Source organism: Babylonia areolata, chromosome 26, assembly GCF_041734735.1.
Source record: "Babylonia areolata isolate BAREFJ2019XMU chromosome 26, ASM4173473v1, whole genome shotgun sequence".
In the NCBI taxonomy this organism is placed as follows: Eukaryota; Metazoa; Mollusca; class Gastropoda; order Neogastropoda; family Buccinidae; genus Babylonia; species Babylonia areolata.
In genome coordinates this window covers 41,626,756-41,643,582 of record NC_134901.1, presented here as the reverse complement: position 1 = coordinate 41,643,582, position 16,827 = coordinate 41,626,756, and the positions used below count along the sequence as shown (strand labels likewise).

Genomic DNA, 16,827 nt, shown 5'->3' with positions numbered 1-16,827 from the left:
TAAAAAATTACATAAGAAATTGTACGACTCAAGTTGAACTGATCGTCAACAATATCAACGACAACAACAACAACAAATCGTTAACGTAATCACCGGCACGGCATCTTGATAAAGCACATTTTCATCCCCCACCCACCACCCCCTCCTCAACCCCGCCTCCCAGTTTTCTTTAAAAAAAACAAAAAAACAAAACAAAAAAACAAAAAAACAAAAAACCGGCAACAAATTACAGACGGGGAAGGCAATGCCTTGCTCAGCACCGGCTGGACATGACTCCGTCCTGCTGGACGGTCCAGACCATGTCGTCGTCATCGCGGGGAAGGGACTGGGAGGACCCTGAAGAAGGACTCCCGGACCTCTCTTCCCCCTCCTTCTTTTCCTCCCCCTTCTCCTCCTCCTTCTCCTCCTTCATGGCTGGGACGCTTTCACGGCGTTGTGGTGGTGGTGGTGATGGTGGGGGTGTGGGGTTTTCGGGATCCCTCTCCTCCTTCTCCTCCTCCTCCTTCTCCAGAGCCGGGTTGTCGAACTGGAAAGACTCCACCTCTCGCTTCTTCTCCTCCAGGGACCCTGGCTCCGAGCGACTGGGGTCTGGCACCACGAACTCCAGGTCCCCGGGGCTGCCAGTCTCCATGTCCAGGTGACCCCAGCAGTACAGGCAGGGTCTACTCCAGCAGGTTACGACCGGGCAGCCGCCGCCTCCGGTGGTGGTGGTGGTGGTGGTGGTGGTGGTGGCTGCTGCTGCTTCCTCTCCCTTGCCGAACAGCTTCTTGCATAGGCTCTCCTTGGGACTGGAGGAGGTGGTGCCACCACCACCACCACCACCACCACCACCACCGACATCACCATTTTCTGGGTTCCTCTCCGAGTTGTCATTCTCCGTGGTGCTGGTCGTGACAGCGTTGTCGTTGTTGCCTTTGCCGTCGTCGTCGCCGGCGGAACGTTTCTTCCTACGACGGTAGCATCGGCGGGTCTTGAAGAAGAGGATGGCGAAGTAGAGAGGGATGGGGGTGAAGAGGGCGGAGGTGGCGGGGGCCACGATGCTGAGGTCGGACTCCGGGTGGTCCAGCGACAGCAGCAGGACGATCATGGCTACACCCGTGTTTTGGATCCCTGGAACAACAACGACAACGATAACGATAATGACAACGACAACGACAACGATCACGATAACGACAACGACCACGATCACGATAACGACCACGACAATGATAACGATAACGACAACGATAACGATAACGACAACGATAACGATAACGACTACGACAATGATAACGATAACGACCACGACAACGATAACGACAACGATAACGACAACGACAACGACAACGATAACGACAACGATAACGACAACGACCACGACAACGATAATGATAACGACAACGATAACGATAACGACAACGATAACGACCACGATACCGATAACGATAACAATGACAACGATAACGATAACGACAACGACACGATAACGATAACGACAACGACAACGATAACAACAACGACAACGATAACGACAACGACAACGATAACGACAACGATAACGACAACGATACCGATAACGATAACAATGACAACGATAACGATAACGACAACGACAACGATAACGACAACGATAACGACAACGACAACGATAACGACAACGATGACGATAACGACAACGATAATGACAACGACAACGATAACAACAACAATAATGACAACGACAACGATAACAACGACCACGATAACGATAACGATAACGACAACGATAACGACAACGATAATGACAACGATAACGACAAAGACCATTATAACGAAAACGACAACGACAACGATAACGACAACGACAACGATTAACGACAACGATAACGGCGACGGGGGTGTGGGGGTGGGGGGGGGGGGGATTTCACTGCCTTGCTCTGTCAGGTAATGACCCTGTAATGTACTACTACTCTGTCCTAAAATACAACAATAAAATGTATTCCCCTTTCCTATACTTACCATACCCTGTTCTGTACCACCGAGTGCAGTGCAGGGTAGCGCAGGAAAACGCCGGACACGCGCGCGCGCGCGCGCGCACACACACACACACACACAAATACATACATACACCCCACCTACCCCCGCACACACACACACACACACACATCCATCCCCCACCAATCCCCCCACATACCACCCCCACCCACACACTCACACCCATACCCCACCCACCCACCCCCTCCACACACCCACACACACACACACTACAAACATACACATCCTCACACCTAGCCACACTCCTCAAACACACTCACACCTGTCCCCTACCTCCCCCCCCCCAATCCCCCATCCCTCTCCTCACCTCCCCTCTGTATCCCCTACTCCCCACCCACCACCCACACACCCGTCTCAATAGCGATGGTGATGACGTGTTTAGCCGGTAGCCGCAGGACAAGCGCCACCAGGCCTCCGATAAGGAAGCCACAGTATGGCAGCATTGCAGCAGCGGCCAACACCACGCCCTTCATCAGAGAGAACACGTACAGGTTGGCGTACACCCCCACTGTCAGGATGAAGATGATGAACAGCGCAATGCCCACCTGTCAACACCATTTGAGAACATATGTTTAGTACTCTTGTTTAACTCTTTCCATACGAACGGCGAAAGAGACGACGTCAACAGCGTTTCACCCCAATTACCATCATCAAAATATTACAAGCGGAACGCTCTTACACTGGAGAGGTGAATGTTGACAAAGAATACCACAATTCTGACGACGGAAGCTAAAGGTTGGGTCATTGAGACACCCACTGGACATCCGAGGGGTCTGTGTAGAGGAGAAGAGAGGACTGGCCGTACTGAGTGAGTTAATCAAGCAATCTGTGTGTGGGGGGTGGGTGGTGGGTGGGCGAGTGCGGGTGTGTGCTGATTATCTGGTTGCGGTCTTCCTCAATTTATCTTTATTCTTATCTTATCTGTCTATTATAATCAATGTGCAGTATAGTAGGCTATGTTTACAATTATATTAAAATAATGTTTCCTAATTCTTTCTGTTTTTACATTAAGAATACTAGTTATTGCCTGCAGTGTGTGGATGAATGTATGAAACGGTGTATGTGATATTTTTTTTACATTTGTATCTTCGTAATATTCGTAAAAGCTGTTGTTGACTTTTACAGTTATGGTCCCCATGTTGTTTACTTGTCTATGTTGTGATAATGCACCTGACCAAATTTCTCCAGTTGGAGATAATAAACTTATTCTTATCTTATCTTATCTTATCATAACAATAATAATGATAATAATAATAATAATAATGCACATTTATATAGTGCCCTTTCTCAATGAGAGCTCAAGGCGCTTCACATGAAAGAAAAACATTACAAGTAACATAAAACATTCATGACCACTCTTTCTCAAAAAACCCTCCCTCCCCCCCCACTCACACTCTCCCTTTCCCACTCTACATACATCCAAAGTGAGTGATACTACTGCTACTACTACTGCTACTGCTGCTACTGCTACTGCTGCTACTACTGATGATGATGATGATGAAGAGCGTGAAGAAGAAGAAGAACAAGAACAAGAAAAAGAACAAAAGAACAAGAAGAAGAACAAGAAGAACACGAACAAGAAGAACAAGAAGAAGAACAAGAAGAAGAACAAGAAGAAGAAGAACAAGAAGAAGAAGAAGAACAAGAACAAGAAAAAGAACAAAAGAACAAGAAGAAGAACAAGAACAAGAAGAAGAAGAAGAAGAACAAGAAGAACAAGAAGAACAACAACAACAAGAACAAGAAGAACAACAACAAGAACAAGAAGAACAAGAAGAAGAACAAGAAGAAGAAGAAGAAGAACAACAACAAGAAGAAGAACAAGAAGAAGAAGAAGAACAACAACAACAAGAACAAGAAGAACAACAACAAGAACAAGAAGAACAAGAAGAAGAAGAAGAAGAACAACAATAAGAACAACAACAACAACAACAAGAACGAGGAGAACAAGAACAACAAGCAGAAGAAACTAAAACTGAAGCACGCACGAAATTTACACACACACACACACACACACACACACACACACACACACACATATATATATATATATATATATATATATATATATATATATACATATATATATATATATAAATGCATTATGCATGCACTCAAGGCCTGACCAAGCACAGTGGGATTACAGTGCCACCCAGACACCAGCCCTGGCAGATGTGGTGCAGGCGTATTATGTAACTACTGGACTGATCCAAACCGCGCAGTGACGACCCCCTTGAGAAACCGAAACCGAAACCGAAACTGTAGCTGAAACTGAAGCTGATGGACTCTGAAGAAGCTGACCTTGCTGATGGTGATGGCGACCTTGGCCCAGGTGGGCTTCTTGGTCTTGAGCAGCAGGCCGAAGCCACAGGCCGCCACCAGGCCCAGCAGGGAGTAGATGATGTTGGCGAAGGGGATGTTGACGTCGTCCAGACCCGACACGTAGCGACCCAGCGTCGACATCCACATGGGCAGCAGTCCTGGACAGTGACAGTGACGGTGACGGTGATGGTGACAGTGATCGTGATGGTGACAGTGATGGTGACGCTGATGGTGATAGTGACAGTGACATTGACGGTGACGGTGACATTAACGGTGACAGTGACAGTGACATTGAAGGTGACAGTAACATTAACGGTGACAGTGACAGTGATAGTGAAAGTGACAATGAACGTGTCAGTGACGGTAACAGTGAAAGTGACGGTGACAGTGACGGTGATAGTGACGGTGACGGTGACGGTGACAGTGACGGTGACAGTGGCGGTGACGGTGACGGTGACAGTGATGATGACAGTGATAGTGACAGTGAGGGTGACAGTGACACTAAACGGTGATAGTGAAGGTGACAGTAATGGTGACGGTGACAGTGACGGTGACAGTGACATTGACGGTGATAGTGACATCGATGGTGACAGTGACGGTGACAGTGATGGTGACAGTGACGATGACAGTGACAGTGACAGTGATGATGACAGTGACGGTGACGGTGACAGTGACGGTGACAGTGATAGTGACGTGACAGTGACGGTGACAGTGATGGTGACTGTGACGGTGACAGTGACAGTGATCATGACAGTGACGGTGACAGTAATAGTGACGGAGTGACGGTGACAGTGATAGTGACGGTGACAGTGATGGTGACAGCGACGGTGACAGTGACAGTGACAGCGACGGCGACAGTGACAGTAACGGTGACAGTGACAGTGACGGTGACAGTGGCGGTGGCAGTCACAGTGACGGTGACAGTTACAGTGATGGTGACGGTGACAGTGACAGTGAAGGTGACGGTGACCGTGACAGTGCCGGTGACAGTGACAGTGACAGTGACAGTGACGCTAACAAAGCGAACGGAAGGCAGGTGCGGTAAGGTGAGGTGAGGTGTGATTACGGGACGTGACATGATATGACACTACATGACACGACGTGATGTGACACTGACGGAACGTAACATGGAGTGATCTGACGTGACATGACGTAAAATGACACGACACGACATGATGTGACACGTGACATGACATGACATGACATGACATGACATGACATGACATGACGAAAGAAGATATCAAGCGGTAGAAGGTGACAAGCGAACAGCAGTTCAGTTCAGTTCAGTTCAGTTCAAAGAAGAAGACGAATGACAGACGGACTGACTGAATGTTTAATGGGTAAAGAATGAGTCACAATGAAGGCCTGCCCTCCCCTTTTTTAATTTTATTTTTTAATCTTTTTTATTTTATTTTTATAACATTTCGGCCCATATAACGAAACAAAACATGAATAACATTAAAAAACAACAACAACAACAACAACAAAAACAAAACAAAAAAACAAACAAACCCACAAACAAACAAACAAAAAACAAAAACAACAACAACAACAAAACAAATCCCAACAACCCCCCAAACCAAGAATAACATAATAGATCCAATAACCATACCCTGCTACGCCCTCTCCCTCTCACCCAACACACGATCCACCACACACACACACACACACACTGCCACGCCCCCTCCCCCTCCCCCAACACACTATCTACTACTACTACTGCTGCTACTATTACTACTATTACCCCCTGCCCGCCTCCCCCCCCCCCTCCCCCACACACACACCCTGCCCTACCCCCCTCACTTCCCCTCCCCCGCCCCCACCCAACACAAACACACACAACCACCACTACCCTACACACACACACACACACACACATTGCCATGCCCCTCTCCCCATCCAACACACACACACACACACACACACCCCATCCCCCCATCCCCTCCCCTCCCCTCCCCTTCCCTCCCCCCCACCCACCAACTGACCGATAGAGGCGACAGTGCTGCAGAACGTCATGGTGACGGACAAGGAGACGTCCCCGCCCAGAAGGTAGCAGAAGACGTTGGAGGCAGAGCCACCCGGGGAGCAGCCCAGAGCGAAGAACCCCAGGGCGACCCCGGGGGCCAGGTCGAACACCTGGGTTACGCCAAACGATATCTGTATGTGTATATATAAAAAAAACACAGTCGGTTAATGAATGCCAGACATCTGGGTCACCCGAGCGATATGTGTATGTGTGTTCCATGTGTATGTGTGTCTCCATGTGTATGTGTGTCTCCATGTGTATGTGTCTTCTATGTGTGTGTGTGTGTGTGTGTGTGTGTGTGTGTGCGCGCGCGCGCGCGCGTGCGTGCGTGCGCGCATGTCATTTTTAGTAATATATACCCTTTTTTGTTGGATGTTTTCATTTGTAAATATTGTTGTGCAATACCCTATTGTCTTAACATGAGTATGTGTGTGTGCGGAGGGGTGGGTGGGTGGGGGGGCTTAGTCTATCGTCAGCTATTGGGAATTCTTATTTGACTAGTTTTAATCTCTTCTTATGTTGCGCATGATGATTTTATGCTAGTGTTTACAACGAGCCTGTGATTGCACAAGTTAATTTCCATGTGGATTAATAAAGTGTTTTTGATTTGATTTGATTTGATTTGATATGTGTGTGTGTGTGTGTGTGTGTGTGTGAGAATGTAGAGAATATATTTTGTTGTCATGAAACCTTAAGGTTTATAAGACACAAGTGTTGCTACGATACACAGAACGCTATGTATTCAGTGTGCCTTCCATCTTGTTTTCACCTGCTTCTTTGATTGCGCCACACTTTATCAGTTGTTGCTGCGTGTGTTTAAGTATATATCAACAATTTCACACCCCCCCCCCTTTTTTTTTTTAAACGAAGTGAACAATGATTAATGAGTGCAATATAGTCTGTGTAGACATAGCACATTATAACCTTATTTTATTTTATTTTATTAGAATTTTTTTTTTTACTGTCTTGTCATTTGCAATGCTAATAAAGGATGAATCTTTTGTCCCTGAAAAAAAAAGGAAATGTGTAAACGGAAAAGAAGAAGAAGCAAGAGAGGCAAGGCCTTCAAGACTCACTTGTGATACACTTTAAAAAAAAAAATCTAATCGTTAAAATGTGTTCTATATTTGTTATTATGAAGCTTCGGGTTAAAAGAAGAAAAAAGTCCTAACGGCAGATTCGAACTCCGCGTGCTCGGGTGAGAAGAAACTGTCTTACCCATTACACTATCGTGACTCCTTAACTGACATTCAAAAATATAATATTTAAACATGCTTTTTTAAAGGGCGATAAATCGATTGCAGTATTCGCGGTGAGAACGCTGTTTAAATCATATTATTCTGGTGTATCTTGGGCATTCAAAAAATCTTTAATGGCAATTAAAAATTATTTTTAAGTCCGCGGTAAAGGAGACGTGGCTATCGCCGCAATCACACTGCAACATTTAGCCGTTTTCCCTGGATCTAGATAGATGTACAAGTTTCAGTTTGTTACACCCGGTTCAGTTGATACGGTCGATTCAATTTCTCTGTTATGTTCATTCTAGTTTTATAGTTTTAAAGTTGATATGAAAATTGAGTATTTTGTTAAACTAATAACACGTAGAGCCAAGTACAAGTACTTCTAAACGTCTTATGAAGTGAAAAGGACTTCATTTTGAGAAAAGTCAAGACTGGAAATTTTTACGTTTCCGATCAAGGGTATTAACTCACATGGTTTAGTATTTTTAACTGTGAAATCCGACTGATTCTGTAAATATTTTTTATGGCATTTTGGGGCATAATCCAGCAAGTGACAAGGCGTTCACCAATCTTTCTCTGAATAAATATTTAGCGGTCTCTTTCTCCAACTTTCCATCACATGTTATCGTGTATTGTCCATATAGGATTGAACGGGCAGGTCAACAACTTGAATCAAAATGGCGTCGTTCGCGTTCGCGAAGTATATGAGCACGCGCTTTGAATGTGTATAAATATGTGTACGCAATTGATTTTTGTCCATGACCTTCGGGGCTCAGCCAATAGATCTATTAAGTCCACTCGTCGTATTGATTTTAGTATTTTCCGAAAAAGACCACTTGGGCGAATGAACATAGTGAAAGCCCTGTACACTGAGAGTAAAACACACAAGCTTTTTATGTATTGAGTATAATTTCAAAATGTAATGTTTAAGATGAGAAAGACCAGTTTAAAGCAAATTAAGTCCCCTAGCATTAATTACAGAGTAATTTCCCTTTTTTACTATCTGCACCAAAACATTTGCAAAATAAATATAACTTCCATGCTTAGCAAAAGAAGTTCCTGTTTGAACAAAAAATGATAAAAATGACTGCTTATTTTATGTTATATTTTTCATGCAATGGAACAAGTTAAAAACAACAAAATAACAACAACAACAACAAAAACCAGAAAAAAAAGAAAGTAAAGGGGAGAAACCAGGAGAATGGAGGACCCTTACAGATAGACGGATGAACCCACAAATAAGTAAGAACTATAAATACATCCATAAACAAAGAAAGAAATGAATGAATAAATAAATAAATAAACAAACAAACAAATAAATGAATAAGCATTTCATGAAAAAGCAAATACAACATGTAATAACGAGGTATCTCCAGTAATTTGAACAGGTCCCATAATTATATCTTTGTGCGTTTTTGGGAAGACATCAACAAACTGAACTTAAATGCACAAGGTTGCCCAGAGACCTCCCAAGAGAGACAGAGACAGAGAGACAGAGACAAACAGGCACAGAGACAGAGACAGACAGACAGACAAAGAGAGGGGTGTGGAGACATCCTGTATCACTATTTCATAGCTGTCAACATTTTTTTTGCAATAAATATGGTGATGCAGGACGCTGTGACATTTATTGCCACTCGCTGTGTGTGTGTGTGTGTGTGTGTGTGTGTGTGTGTGTGTGTGTGTGTGAGAGTGCGCGCACGCGCGCGCGTGTTGTATGCTTGGTGTGTGTGTGTGTGTGTGTGTGTGTGTGTGTTTCAGTTTCCTGAGTTAGTATACCACCCCCAGTTTCGGCGCACCTGATGGACTAATGGAGTAGATGGTTCCAGTATAAAATATCAGTCAAAGACGCACTTTCCGCTTCCTTGAGGAAAAACGAAGATATCATCCTCCCCCACCCACCCCCCAACCTCCCCAACCCCCACTCTCAACTTCAGGAACAACAGCAACAAAAACAAAAACAAAACAACCCAAACCAAAACAAAAAACAAACAAACAAAACCCAAAACAACAACAACAAAAAAAGAAAAAAAAAGAAGAAAAAAAAAGAGATAAAAAGGGTAAATTGTTTTATATATTTTTATTTATATATTTTATATTAGCATTATTTTACTATATTATGCATGATTTGTTTATTTGTTTTATTTCATTATTTCATTACTTACTGTTTATGAATGTTATTGGATACAATTGATAACATGGTTCATCAGCCGTCATGTTAAAAATTAAAAGTGCAAAACGTTGTGAGCACAGTATAAACTTTAAGCTTGTTGATGCTCTTTTTGTCATTGATTGCATTGTAATCATGTAGTACTGTTGAACAATTAAAGATGATTTCAACCATATATTTTCATCACAGTCCCTCATCCTTCGTCCTATCCTTTCCTTAGGTCAACATTTGCCCCCCACACCCCCACCCCTACACCCCCCGACGCCGCCCCCCTCCCGGTCCACCTACCTCTTAGCCTATCCCATTCACGTAAAACAACGCATTGCACAGATGAAAAAAACCAAAACAAACAAGAGAGGCAAGGCCTTCAAGACTCACTTGTGATACACTTAAAAAAAAAAAAAAAAAAAAAAATCCAAGCTTTTTACGTATTGAGTATAATTTCAAAATGTAATGTTTAAGATGAGAAAGATCAGTTTAAAGCAAATTAAGTCCCCTAGCATTAATTACAGAGTAATTTCCCTTTCTTACTATCTGCACCAAAACGTTTGCAAAATAAATAAAACTTCCATGCTGAGCAAAAGAAGTTCCTGTTTGAATAAAAAATGATAATAATGACTCCTCTTGTTGTTGTGTCAGAATAAGAGGTCAAAGTGCCAAGTTTAGAGAATACAAAAAATATAAATATAACAGTAAATGCAGTTTGCATATAATTAGGCTTCTTTTTATTATTTTTTTTGGTGCCCATCCCAGAGGTGCAATATTGTTTTAAACAAGATGACTGGAAAGAACTTAATTTTTCCTATTTTTATGCCAAATTTGGTGTCAACTGACAAAGTATTTGCAGAGAAAATGTCAATGTTAAAATTTACCACGGACACACAGACACACAGACACAGACACACACACACACACACACACACACACACACACACACACACACACACACACACACAGACAACCGAACACCGGGTTAAAACATAGACTCACTTTGTTTACACAAGTGAGTCAAAAACAACAAGGAAAAAAACCCACAAAAAACAACCACTCGGCAGACCCAATCGGGACGAGAGACAAACGATTTCACACACTGGCTTGCGAAAATGCGTGCACTTTTGGCTGTCGTGACTGACACATTAAACAAAACTTTATGCCCCATACACATTTCACAGCGGAGATGTTTGGCATTGTCCTAAACTGGCGGTGTTGTTCTTTTGTGGGGGAATCTTCTTCTTCGTTCGTGGGCTGCAACTCCCACGTTCACTCGCATGTACACGAGTGGGCTTTTTACGTGTATGACCGTTTTTTACCCCGCCATTTAGTCAGCCACACTCCGTTTTTCGGGGGGATGCATGCTGGGTATGTTCTTGTTTCCATAACCCACCGAACGCTGACATGGATTACAGGATCTTTAACGTGCGTATTTGATCTTCTGCTTGCGTATGCACACGAAGGGGGTTCAGGCACTGGCAGGTCTGCACATATGTTGACCTGGGAGATCGTAAAAATCTCCACCCTTTACCCACCAGGCGCCGTCACCGTGATTCGAACCCGGAACCCTCAGATTGACAGTCCAACGCTTTAACCATTCGGCTATGGCGCCCGTCAAAGATTTCGCTAAAAGTGAAAATGTTTGGGCTTTATACCCCCCCTAAGGACAGCATTTAGAAGAGACCGTGAGTCTTCTTGACGTGGGAAGCAAGATTAATACGCAGTGGGAGAAAACAGGAAGTAGCCCAGCGTGTGTGACGTTGGTAAATTTACCCCCACTCCCCACTGTAATATTTTAGCTGGGGTTTTATTTAAACTTAAAATTTTTTTTTATGACTGTCGTTCTTTCTTGTGCTGTCACGTTAACATGTAGATGCGCAGGCATTCGGTACACAAAGAAACACACACACACGCACACACACACACACACACACACACATGCACACACACACACACACACCTGCACACACACACACACACACACACACATATACACACACACACACACACACACACACACACACACACACACACACCACACAGACAGGCACACACACACCAAAGACACACACACACACACACACACACACTCACATCACACACACACACACCACACACACACACACACGCACACACATACACACACGACACACACGCACACACCACACACACACACGCACACACATACACACACGACACACACAAACACACACACGCACCACACACACACACGACACACACCACACACACACAAACACACACACACACACCCACACACACGACACACACCCACGACACACACCACAAGCCCCCCCCCCCCCAACCCCCCATCCACCCCCTTACCTCCCACCAACCCCTCCCCCTACCACCACCCCCACCACGTAACCAAAACCTCACCAAAGGCATGACGATGAATTGGGAGCAGAGCCCGGTGACCGGGGCGAAGGGCCTCCTCAGGGTGCTCTTGATGATCTGCAGGTCCAGCTTGCAGCCCATGCCGATGTTGACGATGACCACCAGGAGCACCGTCCCCGTCCGGAACACCATGTCGATGGCCCTCTCTGCCCTGAGCACCGCCACCTTGTAGCGGCGCCCGCTGTGCAGCCCCACCACAGAGGAGGAGGAGGAGTTGGAGGAGGAGGAGGAGGAGGAGGAGGTCTTGGTCACGTTCATCTCCATCTCTTTGCCCTGCTGGGCCTCGGACACTTTGAGCAGCTCCTGCAGGTCTTTAGCCCCGGGCTCCCCGCAGCGCACGAGCCGCCCGCCGCTCTGGCCCACCACGAAGTGCACGTGCACCACGGCTCTCCCGACGAACACGCCCAGCACCGTCACGTTGAACTCGCCCTCGAGGTCGGCGCTCAAGGGGAGGATGGCGTCCTTGCTCACCCAGGCCCGGGCCACGTCCGGGTCGTCCACCGTGGCGCAGACAGCCAGCGCCAGGGAGTGGTTGGCCTCCCCTGACACGCTCAGGGTGTAGTTGAAGCGCACCACCTGCACGTGCTCCTCCACCACGCGTATGTCGTCATCGGTGACGTCACTGCTCAGCCGGAGCTCCAGTGACGTGGCGGCGGCGGCGGCGCTCGCGGCCGCAGCAGGCGTGGAAGGAGGAGGAGGAGGAGGATGAAGAGGAGGAGGAGGAGGGTGGGTGAAGGAGGTTTGGGACGATGAAGATGGTGATGAGGAGGGTGAGAACAACGCGGGCTGACATGTCCGTCGGTGACTTGTGGCGTTGCGGGTAGTGGTGGTGGTGGTGGTGGTGGTGGTGATGGGTGGTGGTTGGGGGAGTGGTCGTGCTGGATCAAACGTGGTTCGTTGATCGTGGGTCAGGGGTATTACTGACTGGCGGTCTGTCTGCCTCTCTGCAGCGGGATAAAGTGAGGTCAGGTCAGGTCAGGTCAAGGTCAAGGTCAAGGTCAAGGTCAGGTCAGATAAGGTCAGGTTAGGTACAATACGAGAAGAAAAGAACATCATCTCAAAATTACAGAAACTGCTTCAGGTACATTATCACAGCGTAGATAAGTAAACGTGGGAACATAAATGTAAAAGTACATGAAAAAAAGTCATGGCGAAGCTCTCTCTCTCTCTCTCTCTCTCTCTCTCTCTCTCTCTCTCTCTCTCTCTCTCTCTCTCTCTCACACACACACACACACACACACACAACAAAACACCCGACTAGCGTCCAGACCACCCCTAATGGTCTAGTGGAAGGGGAGAAAATATCGGCGGCTGAGCCTGGACTCGAACCAGCGCGCTCAGATTCTCTCGTTTCCTAGGCGGACGCGTTACCTCTAGGCCATCACTCCACATCACTTCATAGGTTATGTAAAAATGTATGGAAAGAAAAAGAAAGAAAGAAAGAAGAAAGGAAAGGATCGAGACGAACAAGAAAGACGAACGAGATGGTACTGAGGACAGAGGTCTCCACTAAAAAAGTAAAAGAGCAAGAAAAAAAAAGGTACCTAATATTACGTGGGCGCGTGCAAACAGACACACACACACACACACGCGCGCACGCACACACACACACACACACACACACACACACACACACACACACACTTTCTCTGTCTCTCTCTCTCTTTGTGTCTCTGTCTCTGTCTCTCTCACCCCCCCCCCACCCCCCCCACACCCCCGCCCCAGGAAATGATGATTGAACGGTTCAAATTTACAGACATTTTTGGACAAAAAAAGCATAATTATCCATATAGATAAAGGGAAAAAAAATGGACGAAAGTGACTTATCCAATTTTCAGACCAATAACCCCTTTGACTAATTCTCATTTTTAACCCCCCACCCTCTCCCCAAAAAACAAACAACAACAAACAAACAAAGCGGTTTTTTTTTTTTAAAAGTCATTGTAAAGCCGGGGGGGTATAAACTAGCCAGGGGTAGGGTTCGGCCTGTTACACCGGTAATGACACCGTACTTTTGTTGAGTGATCATGTCATTTAACAAATTGACTTGCTGCTGTTTGACCGTTGAGGCTGAGCATCATCAGCATCATCATCATCATCATCATCATCATCGAGATTTGGTATCGGGTCGCCAGGTAAACAATGGTTTGGTTTTGCAGTTATCTCGATATCAACAGCTAAAAAACACATTATAAAAAAAAAAAAAAGAAAAAAAAAAAAAAAGAAAGAAAAAGAAAAAAAGAACAGAAACACATGAATGAAAAAAAAAAGAAAAGAAAAAGATGAAAAAAAGACAAACGATATTCTATCGCCAGATGTGTAAGAAAAGAAGAAAAAAAAGTGTTTTATCTTGTCCCTGTGTACAGATCGCTATCACTGACACGTATTTTATGTTGATATGATCTCTCTCTCTCTCTCTCTCTCTCTCTCTCTCTCAAACATCGCAGTGTCACTCTTGTCGCGTGAACTGTGTATCACCCACTTCAAATATATATTTATATATATATATATATATATATATATATATATATATATATGATAGTCAGTCGTGTCCGACTATGACCATCAGAACGGCAGAGGCGGCAGCTGCTGTCCCGACTATCTGGGCTAGGATTTGATTATAGTGGAGAGTGTCTTGCACAAGTTACATCCCCACTCTCTCGGCCAAGAGGGTTTTAGGACAGTCGGCGTTGGGATGGTTCCCAAAGGTCAACTAGCCCACAAGGCTGCAGCACTAAGAGCCAGTGCAATTTTGCCTCCCAGTTTGAGAGTCATAGTCCTTCACAAAAGACTAAGCTGTAAATGGTTTCCCATTGACTGGAGAAACCATTGATAATACAGCTCTCACTTTGCTGTTGGCCCAAATGTAAACTTATGTCAATCTGTGATATAAGCCGAGTGTTGGGCTTACTTCAAATATTATATATATATATATATATATATATATATATATATATATATATATATATATATATATATAAATTATCGCACGCCCCCTTTTTCTTTTTCCCTCTCTTTCTCTCTCTCTCTCTCTTATGCACAAACCCACTTACACATACATTAAGACACGCAGAGAGAGAGAGAGAGAGAGACAGAGAGAGAGACAGACAGACACAGACAGACAGACACAGACAGACAGACATCCAGAGACAGTGACTGACAGACATATAGACAGACAGACAGACAAACAGAAACAGACAGACAGACAGATAGACAGACAAACAGAGTCAGACAGACAGAGACTGACAGAGACACAGACAGACAGGCAGGTTGATAGATGTATAATAGACGGGTAGACAGATAGATAGTCTACAGACAGACAGACAGAGACAGACAGACAGATGGACAGACACACAGACGGATAGGTTGATAGATGTATAACAGACGGGTAGACAGATAGTCTACAGACAGACAGACAGAGACAGGCAGACAGACAGACAGACAGACAGGTTGATAGATGTATAACAGACGGGTAGACAGATAGATAGTCTACAGACAGACAGAGACAGACAGAGACACAGACAGACAGACGGACAGACAGACAGACAGATAGGTTGATAGATGTATAACAGACGGGTAGACAGATAGATAGTCTACAGACAGACAGACAGACAGACAGAGATACAGACAGACAGACGGACAGACAGACAGATAGGTTAATATGTGCATAACAGACGGGTAGACAGATAGATAGTCTACAGACAGACAGACAGAGACACAGACAGACAGACGGACAGACACACAGGCAGACAGACAGGCTAATAGATGTATAACAGACGGGTAGACAGATAGATAGTCTACAGACAGACAGACAGAGACACAGACAGACGGACAGACAGACAGGCAGACAGACAGACAGATTAATAGATGTATAACAGACGGGTAGACAGATAGATAGTCGACAGACAGACAGACAGAGACACAGACAGACAGACAGACAGGCAGACAGACAGACAGATAGGTTAATACATGTATAACAGACGGGTAGACAGATAGTCTACAGACAGACAGACAGAGACAGACAGACAGAGACACAGACAGACAGATGGACAGACAGACAGACAGATAGGTTAATAGATGTATAACAGGCGGGTAGACAGATAGATAATCTACAGACAGACAGAGACAGACAGACAGATAGACAGACAGACAGAGTCAGACAGAGACACAGACAGACAGACAGGTTGATAGATGTGTAATAGACGGGTAGACAGATAGATAGTCTACAGACAGACAGAGATAGACAGACAGGCATAGACAGACAGACAGAGTCAGACAGACAGAGGCTGACATAGACACAGATAGACAGATAGGTTGATAGATGTGTAATAGACGGTTAGACAGATAGGTAGTCTACAGACAGACAGACAGACAGAGACAGACAGACGGACGGACAGACAGACAGACAAACAGATAGGTTAATAGATGTAAAACAGACGGGTAGACAGATAGATAATCTACAGACAGACAGACAGACACACAGAGAAACACGAAACAAAACTGTCACATTCAATTCTTGTTGTCTTCGCTCATAGTTTCATCAACATGATGGAGACGGTAAGTTCCCTGTCACTGTTTCTGACACATGGTCACAATTCATCTCTCTCTCTCTCTCTCTCTCTCTCTCTCTCTCTCTCTCTCTCTCTCTC

The 16,827-nt window shown here is 45.1% G+C and overlaps 1 protein-coding gene across 1 annotated transcript in view; it reads right to left on the bottom strand.

The window, feature by feature from the left end:
* Positions 1-215: 215 nt before the first annotated feature.
* Positions 216-16,827, bottom strand: part of LOC143300318 (uncharacterized) — a 36,201-nt gene continuing 19,589 nt past the window's right edge. The window contains exons 2-6 of the mRNA XM_076613918.1: positions 12,161-13,122; positions 6,321-6,492; positions 4,315-4,493; positions 2,363-2,558; positions 216-1,110 (exon numbers count right to left, since the gene is read on the bottom strand). Coding sequence (XP_076470033.1) covers positions 254-1,110; positions 2,363-2,558; positions 4,315-4,493; positions 6,321-6,492; positions 12,161-13,122 — 2,366 coding nt within the window. The 3' untranslated portion in view covers positions 216-253. The remainder of the gene's footprint in view (positions 1,111-2,362; positions 2,559-4,314; positions 4,494-6,320; positions 6,493-12,160; positions 13,123-16,827) is intronic.